Source organism: Liolophura sinensis, chromosome 3, assembly GCF_032854445.1.
Source record: "Liolophura sinensis isolate JHLJ2023 chromosome 3, CUHK_Ljap_v2, whole genome shotgun sequence".
Lineage (NCBI taxonomy): Eukaryota > Metazoa > Mollusca > Polyplacophora > Chitonida > Chitonidae > Liolophura > Liolophura sinensis.
The window spans coordinates 12,882,174-12,902,592 of NC_088297.1; the positions used below are offsets into that span (position 1 = coordinate 12,882,174).

The window sequence follows — 20,419 nt, forward strand, 5'->3', positions numbered from 1 at the left end:
ATGAGTGGAGGAAACCGGAGTGTCCGAAGTAAAACAACGCCCTTCACCAGGATCCCAACAAACCTCTTCACTAAAAACCGCAACAGAGGCATCAAGAACTGGATTTGAACCTGTGACCTCGCTAGTTATTGGTAAGTCAGCTGTGGTGAGAGTAAGGTATTAGGAGAATTAGCTTGATATTATAACGGCTGCATTCTTATAAAGGGCAAGTCTTTTCAACGTGCCAAAAATTTCAAGTGGAAAAGATTCCAACCGAAAACCAAGTGTATATTACTAGTTACACAAAAACAAGGTCCAGCGTTAACGGGATGCACCTCAATGAAATGAGAGGTTGCGTCAATACCTTAAAGTCTCATTCTTTTGCTCTTTAAAATAGGAAAATTGCTTTTTCTCTCCTTACTGGAACATTTAGTATAGTTCTTAATGCTAGTCTATAAACGAAACTTTCCCCCATTAAAATCTCTTTTCATATTATTTTATATAATTTTGTAAATTACCTTTTTGTTGAAACGCACGATGTACGTCTCCCCAACACATACAAATGGTTCGTTCTTTTAACTTGTGAGCCATGCATAACTGTTAAACGCATACTACTTTTTCATAAATAAGGTTGTGAAACGTGATTTTGTAAATGGCAAACAGGATACTAGTCTTTCTGCTCTGAACATGCGTAATATCACTGTTATACGGAAACCCAAACCATTAGCAGTTTGACACTACGGCGTGAGCGCATGATGACGTGACGTTTCTGCCAGCTTTCTGTGCATGTTGATTACTTTACCAGAGCAGCTCACACATGTACAATACTATGCCTGCATGTTCATTGCACCCTCGTGCATTCCAGGCAATGAGTCATATCGTCTGCACACTCTAGACCTGCCTAGTGTGTTTACATTATAAAGCAATGAAGAGCCTGGCTGCGGTCATACTGTTGTTATAGAGATAGATATAGGTCGAAAATGGCCAAAAGCTTACTTATGCATCTGCTTATTAGAGAGTATAGAAGATGGGCAAGTTCACACACCGTACACCTTGCTTCGGAAACTGGGCTTGAGGATCCGAAATTGACCTTAGAGGATATAGTTCATTTCTGTTTATATAACTGGATATGGAAAGCAGAGGGAGCACTGTATATAGTATTTTACTCTTCACTTTGAAAATTTCGCCTTATGCAAAACAAAATGGCTGACTTGAGTTACACGACAGCCTATGTACACTGTAATAGACACGGGTACAGAATACACCATCATACCATACGTAGTCATTAATTATCGTGAATCCCAGAATATTCTTTTCAGAATATAACTCATATAGGTGTACTGTTGAATAGCATTCGTAATAACTATAGTAAATACGACAGCATTAGGAAAACACTGACAACAACAATCTGAACACAGGGCACACCGGATTCCTCTGCCCATAAAACTAACTGTCAATTGTCAGAATTGTCAAAAAGTGTCAAAATTTGTGAGTGTGTCATAGCAATTAAATAAATAAACAGATAATTACATTTACAACAATCTTACGTGCAGCAATAAGCATTATATATGGGCAAGTACACTTACATATATAAGTTAATATATATATATATATATATATATATATATATATATATATATACAACTATGCCCACTTACTGATTTCCTCCTTCATGTCTGATATCTTCTCCCGTAGTTCCACGACAGTTTTCCCATCGTCCGTATCCGTGTCTTTAGCTACAGGATCGTCGTCACCTTTGGATGTTTTCTCAGACGCCCTCTCATCTTTCATTTTCAACTTCTCAATTTCTCTGGTGAGTTTAGAATTCACAGTTTCCAACTCGGCCATTTTTCGTCTCAGCACGCCGGCTTCCTCTTCTACGAGTCGAAGTTCCTCTTCTGTTTCACGAGATAGCTGACTGCTGAACTGCCCGACCGGCGATTCTTGATCAGCTGCTCCCGAAATTTGGCGACCTCTGGAAACATCCTTCGTCAAAGAATGTATATTTTCCGTCACAGTGCGAAGTTTGTCTTTCAAAGATTTCTTCTCCTCCTCTAACTTCTTCACTTTGTCCCTCAACTCGATGTTCTCCACGGCCGCGTCGTCCGCGTGTATAGAGGGGATCTGGCGCGTGCTCTGCAGCTTCAGTCGCTTGTTGTCGTCTGCGAGCTTTGCGTTTTCCCCTTCCAGAGTCTTCACGCGCAGGCGCAAACCATCCGATTCCTGAGTAATTAGGTCGAGTTGTCTTTTGAGGTCAAGAATTTGGAAGTCGCTGTCAAGGGACTTGCTCTTCTTGAGTTTTATCTGCGAGCGGGACTGGCAACTTATCACCTCCGCGCCTAGTCTCTCAATTTCCCGTTCCTTCTCGATGAGTTTCCATCTTAGATCGTCTGACTCGGCCAACATTTCTTTCAGCTTGTCTTCGTAGTACGCGTTTGGGGAAGACGGAGGCGGTACAGCCGATCCGGCCTTCTCCTTATCGCTAATTCGTTTGGCTAACGTGCCAATTTCTTCCAAATAGTTCTCATTCTCTTGTTCCATATCCAGAAGTTTCCTCCTCAACACGGCATTTTCCTGTTCGCTCAAATCTAACTCTAATTTCAGCTGCATTTCACACTCAGACGCGGAAACATCCACGTCCGTCGAGCGTCCCTTATCGTCCACTTTTCTTACAGTCATAAGTGTTTTTGTGGACGACATTTTCTTCAGCTGAAAGTTTAAGTTTTCATTCTCGTCCTCCATTTCTTTGAGTTTCTTTCTGGTGAGTTTGATTTCCTCTTCGGTGAAAAGGAGTTGATCCTTAAGATCATTTTCTCTCTCGATACTATCGTAGAGATCTCGAAGGATCTGCGAGACTTCGTACTCTGTGCTGACTTGAGTCTGGAGGACTGGACGCTTTTGCTGTGACATTGAAATTAAAAATTACGGTAAGAAATTGTATTACACAGAGTTCGCGATTAGTTCGTGTGACAGTGACTATCTTAAACCTTAGTCGCATTTTGTAATCTTTAGTCACATTTAGTAATCCTCAGTCACATTTAGCAAATCTCAATAACATTTAATAATCCCCAATAACATTTAGCAAACCTGAGTCGCATTTAGCAAACCTCAGTCACATTTAGCAAACCTAGTCACATTTAGCAAATCTTACTAACATTTAGTTATCCCCAATAACATTTAGTCATCAATGTTTTCAAAACATTTTAAAAAAAACGCTCAGTCACATCTAGCAAACATTAACAACATGCAGTAAACCTCAAAAAAATTTAGAAAGCACCAATCACATTTAGAAAATGTCAGTCATATTTAGTCAAGCTAAATGACACCAGCAGTAAATCTAAATTACATGTAGTGAGCATCAAACACATTTAGCAAACCTCAATCGCATTCAATCATTCAATCACATGCTCTCTCTCTCTCTCTCTCTCTCTCTCTCTCTCTCTCTATATATATATATATATATATATATATATATATATATATATATATATATATATACGTGGTATATAAGAGAAACAATATTAACTCATCGACAGGCCAGTCCATTCGTTATCCCATATATTCAAGGTTTGCATCAACGCTTCTCCAGATTCCGTAGAGAGGCACGGAAAGCACCAAGGAATAAACAACAAGAGTTCGTTACATGCACCCAAGCTCCCTACTCCATGCCATTCGTGTATATTCACAACATGATGTTACTAAGTAACGGTGCAGATGTGATATACGTAAGTACCTACACGCGGGTCATACAGTCTTATCTCAGAACTTATTAAGCCTGTTGTATTTAACTGATTCAGACATTTTGTCATCATGTATACGAGTGAACCACACCACTAAACCTGTTTAAATGTGGATTTTAAAATATGTCAAATAGAAAACAACAGATTTCTGAAGAACAGTTGTAAATTAGATTTCTCGCCAGCAATGTCTTCTGCATGCTAAATAGCTTAGCATACAGTATTTATCAATCTGAAAGGTTAACAAGTAGAATTAAAGTGTTATAAATAATTCATCATCGCATATTAATGTTTGTGTACATGGACATTATTTCTTTGATTGGTTATTCTCTCTGTTTATACATCTGTCTGTCTGTCTGTCTGTCTGTCCGTCCGTCCGTCCGTCCCTCTGTCTGTCTGTCGGTCGGTCGGTCGGTCGGTCGGTCGGTCGGTCGGTCTGTCTGGAATCAAGAATTTTTAAACGATTCTTTACCACTGACAGATAGGACAGAATTGTTCATCTGTTCATCTGTATGTAGTGGAGGGTTTTGCACATTTACCTTTGGCCGAAGGTCGCCCTTCCCTACAATTGACAGATTAATTTTAACAGAAAGTCCGTTGTCCTAGTGATACTAAAATCTATTCTGTTAGTGTAACACAATATTCTGTCAAATTCAACATCATAACCTTTCAGTTTAATAGAATCCTTACGTTGAAGTAATAGAATATGTGTGTCACATTTAACAGAATAATGTGTTGCGATAGCAAAAAAAACATTCTAGCATCACTCAGACAACAGACTTTGTGTTAAAATAAATAGAGTAATTTTTTAGTGTATTACCCTTTAGCTATATTATATTGTAATAAGCAATTTGTCAATCCAAATCTTTCTCTTTCTTTCACTCACGTGACGTAGCGTTCAAGAATAATCATTCATTTCTTTCACTAAAAAAATACGTTAACTTTAACAGAAAGTCTAAAAAAATACGTTAACTTTAACAGAAAGTCTGTCATCAGTCTGGTGCCAGAATGTATTCTGTTATACCATAATACTGTCTAATTAAACACGCATGTCATAGAGAGTAAAACCAGCACAGCGAAGAAAGTGTGCTGCCTAGCAAATGGTCACACGTAACTGGTGAAATATGGTCTCTTGTCAAAGAGGAGCAAATTACACACACCCTAGCACAATGGCTTGAGCAGAATTAGGTCCAAAAAACGAATGCTGTGATGTTAACTGCAATTTATTTGACGTTACTGGTCGATAGAAATATGCAATATTCAACATAATATCCTATTAGTCTTATAGAATCTTTATGTTGAAATAATAAAAAAAATTGTGCTATATTTACCAGAACAATTTGCTGCCATAACCGAATACGTTCTGGACAACAGGCTACCTGTTAGATATGTTTGTCAGAGTTCTTTTACATGATGTGGCATTCCGCCATACTAATCTATCCCTTTATTTCATGCTACAGATAACACACATCTGGCAGTAATAAAGTAATGGGTTGATGACTTTGTGTATGCTGGATTGGGTGTGAATACAGCAGTCTGTAGTAATTGTAATGACGATGGCAGGCCTGTTATGTATTTGGTATTTGGTATCAATCAAGGATGGTTGAAGGCCCGGAACAAGACATAGAGTAAGAACTCGGGAGAGCGTTGTCCCATAACTGCTGGATCAAACCTTACTACACAGACGAAACAGCGTTTTATGACCGAGCCCAGTGTTTATACTTTCATTGTTAAGCCTCCCACTCATCCCACCGATCCCTAACCAAGATATTCCGGTTGACTGATACGGTGAGAGATTGAAAACATGTGGTCACTTATGATTTGACTTATCACCCCTTAACGCCGCGAGGGGGCGTTCTGGCGGAAGTTTACATGACTGACGCGATGTGGCATGAAATAGATAAATTGGCAGGTAAAAGAATCCGCGTATTTATAAAATATCTGCCTCCTCAGAAATCAGCCCCCCGACCGTCAGAAGCATTTCTTTTTCTGTGGGTTGAGTTTCCCACTTAAGAATCTCCTTGCCCGAAGCTCAACCCAGCCTGAGCGGCAGAGAGAAATACATTTTACTTACGACGCCATTAATGTTATCTTTTGGTGTCATTTTTACGGAACCATTGACGTCATGAACATTTTACGCAAACTGTACATATCGGTTCCAGAACTCGTATGTCAAAATAAATATCAAAATAATTGAATAACAACAACCTGCATCTGCTAGCACTGGTATAATTTGTTAAAAAAAAAAGATGAAGTAAAACCTGAGCAGAGACGAAAATGTGATAGCTGGTCACGCAAATGTACCCTACCTATAGGCCACACGCATTAGATTTATACATTTATTCGACAGTGAGCTATTTGAAGCCACGAAGATGGAGGTGACGTCACTGATACCTTCTGGGTCACTACAAACCACCGTAGAATCTGTTGTTTGAAAGCGATATTACTCGATTGGAAAGTTTTTAAAAAAATAAATCAAACTTTTTCCCGGAGACTATTTAATGTACTTTAATGTGATACATACTAATGCATTTTAGACTTTTTGGCCTTAAAATGCTGTTAAACAAGGCACCAACGTCTTGAAATGTCACGCCGCATAATGGGTGAAATCCGGTCTCTGGTCAATTTACTTCAGTTAGTTCACATGAACGCTCAAAAAGCAGCAACGTAAATGTCTACTAACACCATGGCATAAAGAGAATTAGGTACAAAAAGGCAGTCATAGCAATGGCAATTATAAGACGTCACTGACATCAAACTACCCTATTACCGGCCCGGATAGCACAGTTGGTAGAGCGTCCGCTTCGGGACCGGTAGATCCAGGATCAATCCTCGGTCGAGTCACACCTAAGACTTTAAAAGAGGAAGTTGTAACTTCCTCGCTTGGCGTTCAGCATGAAGGGGATAGTGCAACGACTGGTTGACCCGTATCAGTATAATGGCTCGGGCGGGGCGGCTTAAGTCGTATCAGTGATGCACCACTAAATAAAAGAGCGGTGGAAATCCGTCCTGCAACAAGGAGGCACATTACACGTGCATGCACCCTAATGATTCCTTCGTCGTCATATGACTGAAAAATTGTTGAGTACGACGTTAAACCCCAAGCACTCACTCATTCAAACTACCCTATTGTCATCAAATTTTATAAACACCGCATGAAAATATCTTCTTTCAAGACACGGAATTTGCCAGTTGCGGCAGTATATACTTCAGACTCAATGTCTGTAACGAAAAGTTATATATTCATATTAAACCTTTGGTGGAGCGAATTCCACCACTGGACCAGGTTGATTTATGACTATATTCCTCCCTATTCTCTACTCTCTTAAAACGCTAATGTTAAAATCTCAACGTTTTCTAAGTGTTGAAAAGAAACATCATGTTAAAAGCAAAGGAAACACTAAAGTGAAGTATATGTCACATAAAAGAGTCATTAAAGACTATTTTAATAGTTCAGCTCAGTTTTTTCCAAAAGGTTTGTGTTAAATGTCGTTTTGGGAATTGGCCTTGCAATTATTAAACTGGAACGTCCTTATTGGTTGACGGTTGGTATGCGAATGTCTGTTTAGACGCATGTACACGTAACCGATGAAATACGGTCTCTTGTCAATATACCTCTATTTGGGCTATATTCCAGCTGTTCTTGTTCGTGTTCATCTTTCAACTACTGTAATGTTTGGTCAGATTTCCACACCCGACCAGGGGACCTCACCGAGTTATTGGCAAATTTAATTATTTATTTGTTAAAATAAGTAAATAAATAAATTTATTTGTTAAAATTAATAAATAAAGAAATAAAACAGGACCAATTCTACCACAACAATTACTCTGATGTCGATTCCAACAAATTCAATTTGTTTCCTAAAATAAGTCATCCAATTGCAGGGTAATTTCAGGAAAAAATCCTTATTTTTAACTTAGAATCGCAAGATCCTGCAAATAATCAGTTTATTCAAACACAAGGGCGTCCCTTTCCCTGATGGCGAGTCGGGTCCAAGCTGGATTGACCATCTTGTTACGAATGTGCACCACTATTATTAGTTTGCCCGCACAAAGGAGGCAATAACCAAAAACTACACAGGGTCCGTCATAAATACTTTGGGCTCCCCATGGTGAGCCCTGTAAACTTATCTCATTTGCACGTGGGCCTCCGTGTCCTATAGCTGCTAGCGGACGAGCAGAGAAGAATGACCTGGAAGACTCTCATTAATACCATCGCTGTGAGTTCGAATACAGCTCATGCTGTTCCTTTTCGGTCGTACGTGGAAAGTCTTTTAACAACCTGTACATGGTCTTAGATTTCCCCCAGCCACGTTTCCTCCCACCATAATGCTGGTTGCTATCGTAAAAGTACGATATTATTCAGTGCGACCCAATCAAACAAATCTTTCGCATATTGGTTTTAAACTCCCTAGTGTTGCTAGTGGTGGCAGTGATCTTTCCGAAGTTCTAATATATACAAGGCGTGCGTCTCGTGTGAGACATTTAGCTAGGCTGTTGGACGAGACAAACATTGAATAAATGAGACTTTGTCTGATAGATCAAAATAAAGAGTGCGGCGTGAATCCACTTTATCTTTGATTTCCCCATGTCTTTTAGATCTTTTAAAACAGACCAAAGAATGTTTCTTGGAAAATGTAATGTAAGTATGCTGCATTACAACGAAAGTGACTTTGCATTATTTGTGGTCGGAAACATGTAGGATGTTACCGACCACAAATAATGCAAAGTTACTTTCGTGGTAATGCAACATACTTACATTATAACTGTGTGATGAATCGAATGTAATACATTGTGTGACATCCAGATCTGTGGAGAAATTATTGGTTTTTTGTATAAAAGGGAATTCGACGTCGTTATCTCCAATTCATATTTAATCCATTTTGGCGTTAGAGTTTGTGATGACATTGTAATTAGGTAAGTGGTTTCTTTAATGAAATCTTATTTCAGACGAGTAGTAAAAAGCTGAATGTAATCACTAGTGAAGTAGCTCAGAGACATCACCAATACAATAGTTTTACGTACACTACTAGATAGCGCTCTTTTATAGCTGAAGGTAAAAAATAAACTTCTGCACCACGTGACCTGTCAGACATGTTAGGCAACTACTTTTATTCACATTTACTATATATACATTTACTATAAGTATGAAAAAGTCTCAGGAAAAGTTATTTAGGGTAGACGAATGATAGAGAAAATTGTCGTGTAGAAAGTTTCTGAGCTGAAAATGTTCCTGAAGGAAAGAGATCGGGGGTGGCATTTGTGCCTCAGAACAGGGTGAGGCAGGTGATCGATAAACTAATGTCAACAATAGTTGCCAAACATTTTTGATAAGTCACATGATATGGTACGACTATTTTTACCTTTAGCGACAAAAGAGTTCGAACTCAAATAAAACCTCAACTGAGGAAAATTGCAACGGAGGCCATATTTCATCCGTTACATGTGATCATTTGCCAATTATCACACTGCTCTGGCAGTCTTTATTATCCTTGTTCCTGCAGATTCTACTAAACATCCTCAAGCCCTCGTTCCTTTGCATGCAATGTTTTCATCATATTTTCTATTAAATGTGATGACAACACAGCATTTTGAGTAATTCCCGACTAGTGAGGTCTAATAAATTGCAAATAACATCATTGCGTTTTTCTACCGAGGTCTACTCAAGCCATCGTGCTAGAGGGCGTGCAATTTGCTACTATGCAAGCATTTATATAACCAATTAGAATAAAACTCTAAGAAAGGGTAAAATGGCAAGTGACCGTATTTCACCGGTTACGTGTAACCATTTGCCAGCCATCACACTGTCGTCGCTGCTCTGGTTTTACTACCTATGATGTAGCCCTTCATATTTTCATCCAGACCTTAAAAAGAATGAGATCGAGGAAATCTACAAATTTCCTATCCAAGGCCGGGACTGAACTCGCAGCCATGTGGTTTAGAAGCCGCGCACTTTATTGTCACTGAGTTACATACCGCTCGCGTTCGTCCTTAGATCTTTCTTCATATAGGGAAACAATTGCTGCGAAATGTCCACCTCGGTTATCTCCCCTGTTCTTCATCAAGTGAAAGTCTTCAGAAGCTATTTTGTATGAAAAGTCTTGAAAAGCGTAATGTTTCCTGGCAAATGTGAAGTATAACAGTAAGAGATCAGTATACTGAATACTTCAGGCGGGGAATGATCAAGAAGCCTGATTTTTTTTTTTACTTATACGACGCACGAAACCTGTTGACCCAAAGCTGTAGAAGAGTCATCAAAAGCTGGATTCGAACATGCGACAGTAAGGGGCCTCAAGCCTTTGATCTGCTTCACAATTTTGTATAATTCCTCTTAATCCTGGATTAGGGACTGTCTCTGAATCGTGTTAAATAAAATCACCAGGATGGATATAGGATCAGAACTTGGGAATCAAAGTGTAACTTAGATAACTATATTTCACCAAAGACAAGTCATAAACTAGCTTGATACATGAATTTGTTTTAATTTCTGAGCTTAAACTTTATTTTACTAGCAAATGAAACCGGCGTACACCACGGAATTTGAGCCTAGGGTGGGTTACTGATGAACTTTCCCACCTTTGGCTTATGTGTACATCGCGGTCGCTGTGAGTTCAAGTCCAGCTCATACTAACTTCCCCTCCGACCGTACGTGAGAAGCTCTGTCAGCAACCTGCGGAAGACCGTGGGTTTTCCCAGGGCTCTGCCCGGTTTCCTCCCACCATAATGCTGGTCGCCGTCGTATAAGTGAAATATTCGTTACTACAACATAAAACACCGATCAGATAAATGAATAAATATATGTACACCATATTGGATTTCGACTAAAATTTACCTGCAGAAACGCTTTTAAAATCTAGGCGTCAAAAGGGACTTTCTTATACCAGCCGTCAACCAAAATGGACGATTCTCAAAACAACGAAGAACAAAAACAACCAAGGAACTAAGAAAAGGTATATAGGAAGTATGAAATTGAGACGAACTCGTACAAAGAGAAACAGTCAAATAGTTTTCAATGATAATAGAAAAAATGAAAGGAATATTCTAGCCGGATGAATGAAATCAGCATCCAAATCTTATATTAATGCTAGTTTACAAGTTGTCGATAATCACAATATGTATGTGAGTTGCGCTTTGACTGCAACTCGGCTTGAGCGGGATTAGACGTAATTATGAAGAGGATTGTTGAACATTCAGGACACTCTGTCAGTATTTACGTACAAGAGAATTATGCTCATTGTAAAACTTTTAAAAACAAAGCGTTTGATGGAATATCCTTGACACACCACTGACCATCACTGGTCGGTTATTGTGTACAAAACCCCACAAAAACTGAAAGCGGAAGAATCCACAAACTACATGTCCAAGGTCGGGATTGAACCCACGTGCACTTCGTGTTTCCTAGCAATTGAAAGACAAGCTCCCTCTAATCCATATTATTATCTATATATTACCGGTACCTCTAATTTCACTCGTCACCTATCTTCATAGTTCGGCCACCTTCAATGCGGTACATTTTATATTACATATAATACATAGGTATACTGTATGCATTAAAGGAAATAAGAACAGTTAGAATAAAACCCTAACTGATGTAAATTGATGTAAGAGGCCTGTTACGCGTGATCGTTTACCAATTAGCACATTGTCGTCGCTGCTCTGGTTTTACTCTCTGTGCTGTTGTCGTTTATATTGAAAGTAGCTATAGTGTCAGTGGATTATCGCCGTTTGGACGGAAACATGTTCCCCGCAGGTGTAACCAATAATAGTAGCATAGCCCTTACAGCGCATGCGTCGCTCTGCACATTAGCTCTACACTACTGCCACCATCAGCAAAATTTGTACAGAAATCTCGAACAACGCCGAGGCCATTTGGGTCACGGTGTTGAGGCAGGGAGTGACGCCAGAAAACACAAAAACTCTGTCTCAACCTTTGTTTCTAAAAATGCTCTATACAAATGCATTCTCCTCGTCTAATGTGTGCACAGTATGACTCTAACCAACGTTTGCAACAATTTAATTGATGAGTGCTAGCTAAATAGTTCCACGCGAGAACACCAGTGATGAGGCTCCAAAGGACAAGCTTGCCTTGCGCTTGGCAGTCATGTAAAGAGAGCATAGAGAGCGGCACATGCGCTGTCAGAAGTATGTAATAATAGCTGACTGAGCTATATATAGTTCGCAAGATAAAAACTTATTACGATTAACTTTTATGTCAAGGTATTATGATTGGCCAGAAATAAGATATCAGCCATACGGATCTTGCATGATTAGTTAGAATAAAACCCTAACCGAAGTAATCTGAGTACGTGTGACAATTTGACAAATGTAACACTGTTGACTCTACTTTGGCTTTGCTCTCTTTGTAATCTTTCACTTCTGATATAAACACAGGTTTCATGCCTTTAAAAGGTGATCTTGTGAACGCCTCGCTCTCGACAAAACGATTGTGGATGAATTACAACATGATCATCACACAAAATACACTTGTGTTGAAATCCAACACAATTCTTCTTGTTTGGATTGAACACAGAAATGTGTTACCCATACAGACACAAAATACACTTGTGTTGAAATCGAACACAACTCCTCTTGTTTGCATTCAACACAGAAATGTGTGACTCAAACACAAATATGTGTTACCCCAACACAAGCATGTGTTAAATAAATGTACACTACACCATCATCTTTGTGTTACAAAATACAAAAACGCAAACTTGTGTTGAACCAAAATGAGGTTATTTATGCATATCAACCAAACTTGTGTTGGTGCAACAAAAACTTGTGTACATTGTGTATAACATCTAACATATCTTGTGTTCAATCCTTTCAACACAAGACCTTGTGTTAATTCAACACAAGATAGAGTTGTTCAAATATGACACAAGACTTTTGTTGGAAAGAACACAAGTTTTGTTCATACAAGACAAGTGCTTTTTGTATGTATATTCATGCAGTTTGTACGTCAGAAAAAAAAATGATTTTGTTCAAACGTTTCTTTATTCAAGCACAAAAAGCAAAATATGTATCATATTCAACATTCACATACGTGAAACAAAAAATAAATCACAAAAAGTCATAAATAAATCAATTATAGAGACTGCATGACATTTATAATAAAATTGTTCATGGCTTGAAAGGCATTTTTTGCTGTATTAACAAACAGTGCTGCATAAATCAGGAAAAACTGAAAGCATGCTGTGTGATTTATCCGGATTTGAGAACACGTTCATAATGTGTAACATTCTCACTGTATTGTTATTACTTTTCTGTCTGGAAAAACGTGCTTCCATGGTTATGTGCCGGAATGAGACTAAGGGATTCTCCGTCAATGGAATTGGACTGGGGAGCAGTTTTTGTCTGTTGGCTTGTTCGTTTTTGGTCACCATTGCGCAGACGATGAGCCCTTGACTAACGAGGTCGTTATTTCTTATCCAACTCACGCTTCCATAGCATTTTTGGGGGGTAGCTATCGAGGTGCAACGTATTAAGTGAAATATCTCTGGCCACGTTGTTAAAAGCCATCAAGTAATTTAATGTGCCCTTGCGATGAATGGTTGTTATCAACTACTACACAGTGATACCCATTTCTTATAATCGCCGGTTCCTCTCCGGCGATACGCGGGATGGTCTGCAGCAACGTGGGAATGGTCGTGGGTTTCCACCGGGTACTGCCTGGTTTCCTCCCAACATAATCAAATAAATAAATAAATATAATCCTTGATGGTGTATATTCCATTCATCATTCGTTTCATTACTTTAATGTACGAGTCATCAACTGTCATTGTCTACTTTGGAAATTAATGATTGGTGATTTTCCCACGCAATTTCCTACCAGCATGTCTGCCCAGTGGTAGCAGAGATTATGGTTGAATGGGGCCGGCGACACACGCAATATGGGAAGGAGACCTCAACATCATTTAATCACGCTTGACAGCTCATTAAATAACCACAAAGATCATTTTAAAAATTAAGCACTTGTAAATATTGCAAATCTCCCAGGAATAACATGACAGTGCGTGAACTGTACATTTGACCTGTATTCAAACCTAATTCACTAAAACATGGAAATAAATCGGCATTATTAACTAAAATCGACATGCAGTTTGCGAATTCTGCAGATCTTAAGACTGTTCTACATTCCACACTTAGTGAGTACAAAAAGACTGCAATTTTCAGTTATTAAATAAATAACATTAGAACGAAGGGATCCAGACAAAACAGGAAAAAGTACATAGATTTTACTTGCTTTAAAGATTAGAAAGCCTGAACAAACTGAACACATGTAATTGTTATGCAAACGCGTTAGTTTATGCAGATTTATTGATTTACTGATTTCTCTCGCCGAATACTTTGTGTCTAAAGAGGTTAGCAACAAAGCACCAAGACTTACAAATGTTCCACCCTATGGGCATACAGCCGAATGAGAGGCTGAAGACATTTTCATGAAGCCATAAGCAAAAAAGCACAGCTAAAAGTCGACGAACTGGGAAATTTTTGTGAAAAATCCTTTGTTGACATGAACTTTACACACAAATTAGATGCCTTGTTTCATGACCCTACCACGATTTATAGACCTGCTTATCAGTTCCGTTTTTGTTCGTTTTACCACAGTAAGAGTTACATGGCCACTTTGCTCTCCCACCAAACTTCAGATGTAACGGGCATAGCGATTGGTTCACTTTTCCATCACCAGCACCAGTAGAAGGTCGCCAACCAGGTCATGAGGGGGGGACGAGGCTCTGATCTGTGCTACGTTTTCATTGGTTCGTTCTCTCCGGCTATGGGTCACGTGACCTGGGAAGAGAACCAAATTTCGAGCTATAGAATTTTGAATTTTCAACGACTGAGAAAGACTGAAGCGTTACATTGTTCCATTGCAAGCCACAAAAACACAAAATGTATTAAAACATGATAAGTATGTTTCACGCAAGACGAACATGTTCACAAAGCTCTATGTAAAAGTTAATATACACGGAAAGGGTTCGCGGTTTGTCATCCGGAGAGATTCCGGCACCACATGACCTTGTTTGATCTTGATACTTTCGATGCTTACGTGATGGATGCCTTGCTAACCTACAGGGCCCGGTTGTTCAAAAATGGCTTGAAACTTACTACCAGATTTAACTTTAAGCCAAGTCTTCAGTTTTGCACTTAGCGTAAAATAAATTGCGTATCAGTATATTAAATATGAATTAAAACTGCGGCTGATATACTTTGACTTTGGAAAACTGCATTGGCCGCTGAGTTTGGCTAAAATTTTAAATATAAAATATGACTTAATACCAGTATTAGCTAATACACTTTGGAACACTTGGGTTCAGCATAATATACATGATTTTCACTCATCAACCATTTGGAGTAATTCTGGACAACTGACGTGTAATAAATTGCTATTAAAATAACCGCATTTTTTGCCTAATTCTGCTTTAGTCATGATTCTAGGGATTTATACGCTGCTACCTTTAATATATATCCACGAATAGCTAGAACAAAACCTTAACTGACGTAAATTGAGAAGAGGCAGGATTTCATCAGTTACGTGTGACCATTTACCAGCTATCACACTGCTACTCTTGCTTTACATTAATCTCCTTTTTGCTAACACTTTAACCCCTTGAAATGCACATTCTGTTTTTAAAAAAATCAAAAATGCTAGCATATACAGAAGTGTGTGAAAATGTCCAAGTTTACACTGAATATTACATGGCTAAACTATTCGATTGTTTATTGTTGTTTATCGGGAACTGTCTTGTGATAAAATTCGCTTTTCTAAAGGAAAGACTAAACCATTCGATCGCTAGGTTCATCAAACCCCTTAGGACTATCACACAAATAGGAAAATGGACTCATAGATCTTAAGCAAAGTCTTGTCTTTTATCTTGACTGTTCTTAACCGATTGACCACTAGCTAATTTCCTGCTAAAGAAATTCTATTTAATTTAGCAACCCTTAAAGAAAAACTGTATGGATATTTCAGGGTATGAATTTTATTTTGCTTAATATAACGGTTTAAAGTATCACATGGACAAATAGACCCTCATTTATTGTATTTATGAACATGATTCTTTATTATTGCTATGGAAATGTTATTTTGAAAGGTTGGGCAATGTCTTGGGATAGAATTCGCTTTCCTGAAGGAAAAGAAAAATAAAGGTCAGGGATAAGCATAATGTAATACATTATATAATTTCTATTACAAAGAATGACCAATGTAATACATTATATAACTTCTATTACAAAGAATGACCAACTAACGTATACAGACAAAGCGTGGAATATGTCTCCCTACCATAAGATACACACTTGAATACAAATGCGAAAGAGCAAAGCCAGATCTTTCACATGATTTATAATGTTTATTCGACTACGCTTTCCTTTTAATATAAGCTTTAGTCTTCAACAATGGAACTAAATTGAATGCAAGAGAGCCTGATTGACACAGAAACCGGAAGAGCAAGAAACAATGCGACAATAAACACTATGTACCACACGATCCAATATTACTAGCTTTCGGAGAATAGTTTCCTCATCATCAGGTAAAGTGGCAACTGCAAGTGGGCATGCTACAGTCAAGATGTATATACATACTGTGTGAGGACAACTCATACACCCAAGCTGAAGAAACAGAAAACATTGTTTTGTCGCATTATTTCTCACTAGTTTAGTGAAGCCTCTCCATACCCGCATTGTACGTGGGAAGGTCTGTCAGCAACCTGCGGATGGTTGTGGGTTTCCCCCGGGCTGTGCACGGGTTTCCACCCAAAAAACTGGCCACCGTCGTATAAGTGAAATATTCTTGAGTACGGCGTAAAACGCCAATCAAATAAATAAAATAAATAAATACCCGCATCTACTGAACCTGTAGAGGACCTATTTCCTCCCTTTAGCTTGGTAAACAACATAAATCAAAGAAATTCCACGGAAGGATTTTCGGTTCCTGAATGATCGATGATGATATAAACATGAGGTACCCTTTAATCAACTGTGATACAGGTATGTACATGTAAAAGATAGAAACCAGGATTCTGCTCTAGGATTCACGAGGCCATGTCCTTCGGCATCGGTTAATATGATTGCATATGTTAAATGTGAAGACAATACGGTATTTTGAGTAATTCTAGATTATTGACGCTGCATTGTTTTACCTAATTCTGCTTGAGCCATTATGCTATAGAAGGCGTGGAAATTGCCTCTATTTAAGCATTTGCATGAACAGTTAGAATGAAACCCTTACTGAAGTAAATTGACAAGAGGCTGTATTTCGCTCGTTAACTGAGATAATTTGCCAACTATCACACTGCCGTCGCTCTACTTGTTTTACTCTCTGTGTTATACAAATTTTATTGTATTGTATCGTATCGTATATCGTATACTGTATTTTATCAAGAGAGTTCAAGAGATTTTTTACAAACCTGCAGTATATACACTTGACTGCAAATGTGAAAGAACAAAGCCAGATCTCGACTTTTGTTCACTCGACTTTTTCTCCTTTAATAAATTCTTAATTCTTCAACAATAGAACTAAATTGAATGCAGGCGAGCCTAAGGCCAGGATTCATACAGAAACACGCATCCTTCATTTTTGGTTCTTGAATGTAACTTGTGTCGATCGATGATGAAGTCAACATGAAGTCCCATTTAATCAGCAGTGATATATGTATGTACAAATTAAACATAGAAAGCGGACATAAATGTCCTCTTTTCAACGAAAGCATTACATGTGTATACCTAGTTTATGAATCGCCCAGAGTGCTTCATTTAAATCACAGCCAGCGTTCCCGAATTCAGCTGGATTGCCAGTTTGCTTTGTTTTCACATCGGAAGGTTTGTTGGACACCGCACAGGTTTTAAAGTTTAACCGTATTATCTCCAGTTTTCTGCACCCGTACAACGTCACTTAAGTGAAATGTTTCGGTTACGTCAAAACTAAATAACCTTACCGATGTCAGGAAAATATTTTTCAGATATGTAACATATAGTGGGCATGAAACAGATTGTGAATTGCATATATGCCCTCTTTAAACGGTTCACACCAAAAGCAGGTGCAACATATTCAATGAAACCTTTCAAATCACAAGCAAACACAAGACACAAGGTAACACCAGTGGCCTTGGTTCTTTGTGTTGCAACCTATTGGTCAGGGAAAACAAAATAGGCAAACAGCACACACAATGCAAGATCTTTTTAAAAAAAAGTAATAAAAGCGGTTTGTCGTCCTTCATTTGGTCCTCCAGCAATGAAGGGTAACGCGTTATTACTTTTTCTACTTCTGGTGTGGTCCTCAATACCTTATCAGTTTCATGGTACAGTTTAGTACATATTAAATGTGATGACTTCACAGTATTTTGAAATCCGAGTGACGTCAAATAAACGCCAACTAACATCACTGTTATTTACATCTAATTGAACTTAAGCCTTGCTGATGGGGGGGTGGGGGTGGAGGGCATATGTTGCAACCTTTTCAATACAGGTTTAATCATTTACATGAACAGTCAGAATAAAACCCTGACTGAGGTAAATTCACAAGAGGTTGGATTTCACCGGTTACGTGCGACCGTTTGACAACATTACACATTGTCGTCACTGCTCTGGTTTTACTCTATTTTACACGAATTGTATTCAGCCTCTTTAAGAGAGTGATGTCAGGAGCTCCCTACATTGTTGTCACGTTGTTGTTCAGTATATATGATGACAACATACCATGTTAAGAAACTCCAATGAGGCATATATATATGCCTCATATCAGTCATGGTGCTTAGTGCCGTATCAGTCATGGGGCCAAGGGCTGTATCAGTCATGGTGCTAAGGGCTGTATCAGTCATGGTGCTGAGGGCTGTATCAGTCATGGTGCTAAGGGCTGTATCAGTCATGGTGCTGAGGGCTGTATCAGTCATGGTGCTAAGGGCTGTATCAGTCATGGTGCTGAGGGCTGTATCAGTCATGGTGCTTAGGGCTGTATCAGTTGGAATACTATCGGAATAAGAGATCTAATTTCACCCGTCCCGGTCACCATTTGACAACTATCACACTGTCGTCGATGCTCTGCTTTTATTCCCTCTGTCGATTATTTGTTTATTTTTTTTTTGTGCTTATCGTCGGGCCGGACAATTTTTTACCCATAGAACGGCGGTCAGGTTCGTCAGTAGACGAAAACTTGAGAGCGTTATCACAAATATTTCCATCTGTACTGGTTTCTGATAAATGTTCAATGTAAATGAATATTCAATAACGACTTGATCATAAGACTTAAATAACCACCCTGACATTCGCAATGTTAATCACCACTGTAAAATGACAGCTAAGTTTGGCCGTGGTTTTCTCTGAAAATGGAGTAAACTGTGCACAAAACACGAATGTTAGTACTGAGTGCTTGTGGAAACAGTTCACTAATCAGACAAAACACAATTGATGGAGTCTGAACACGTGTCGGATGCAAAGACAGTGTATTAATAATATGAAGTACAAAAAACACATGTAATTTTGAAAACCACTGACAAATTGCAGTAAAACGGCGCATGCAGCTGGTACATTCAGAAAAATAAATTAAAAGAGAACAATTCTGAATTACGTTAGGTATACTGGCTTGAAGTTCCTCATGTGGAGATACATGAGTACACAAATAATGCTACTGTTCAAATGAACTGGTCTGTATGAATGAGCCACAGCTATAAATATTCGATGTCTTTAATAAAATAATTCATATAAGTATTTTTTTACAAAAACAGTGAGACACCTGAAGATAGAAACTATGTACAGAGAGGATTTAGTCGTAATTTAATTAGTCAAATGTCAAAAGTGTCAAAGAAAATTTTCAAATTGCACTTCAACATATTCATGTGTATACATGCAAAATGTCTGCACGGTAATGGTGTTTTTGGCGTTTATTATGGCACATCGCGAACAGTCTAACGGTATCCCTTGTCCCTTCACATTTTTTAGCAATAGTATGTTCGAGAAATATTATCAGGAAAAGGTAAACTCTCTACTTTTGTTTTTAATTGTATATATTGAGTGAAACTATCTAGCCCTATAACGGGGGTCATTATATAACTAATCTGTTCATATATTATATGAACGGTAGGGCCATTTATTTTGGAACAATTCCTGTGAGTGTTTTTAGTGGAAAATTTCCAGTTCGTTTAACAACTGTATGTGTCCATTTTAAAAGATTCATTGACTTTGTTGACGTCCTTTTAATTGTCTATGACGACGTCCATACCCTACAACACATTAAATTTCACGCGAACCAATGAGATTTTAGAAATAGGGTGAAAATACATAGGTGTAATTAAACAAGACAAAACATGCGCAAAAAGCAAAGTCTGGTGCCACGCCAAGGACTAATTAAATCCCCTGTGAGGCGCAATATATTCCACAGAATGAAAAAGTGTACAAAAACCACTCTTCATAAACTGTTTGTCTTGAGAAAAACCAAAGCTTTGCACAGAAAGCAGCAAAAATAATAATGTACAAAAATTATTTCCATCGAACTGACGTGTATGATTTACTGTAGCGCTCAGTGTAAACAGTGACAGTGGTCTGAACTATATATTGTCTATCACCTATTCTATGAAAGTTGTATACGGTCCGAACGTTTACAACAATAAATTTCTTGTTCCGGAAATGTGTGTTAAAAAACAGAGCTTTATGTTTGTATAAAAAAGTGATTTTAGACGGGGGGGGGGGGGATTGTTGTTATTGCT

At 38.4% G+C, this 20,419-nt stretch overlaps 1 protein-coding gene across 1 annotated transcript in view; it reads right to left on the bottom strand.

Moving 5' to 3' along the window:
• The window catches only part of LOC135464082 (uncharacterized), a 70,530-nt gene that overhangs the window by 27,335 nt on the left and 22,776 nt on the right, over positions 1-20,419 (bottom strand). Inside the window, 1 exon segment of the mRNA XM_064741569.1 lies at positions 1,638-2,880. Within this exon segment, the coding sequence (XP_064597639.1) occupies positions 1,638-2,880 (1,243 nt within the window).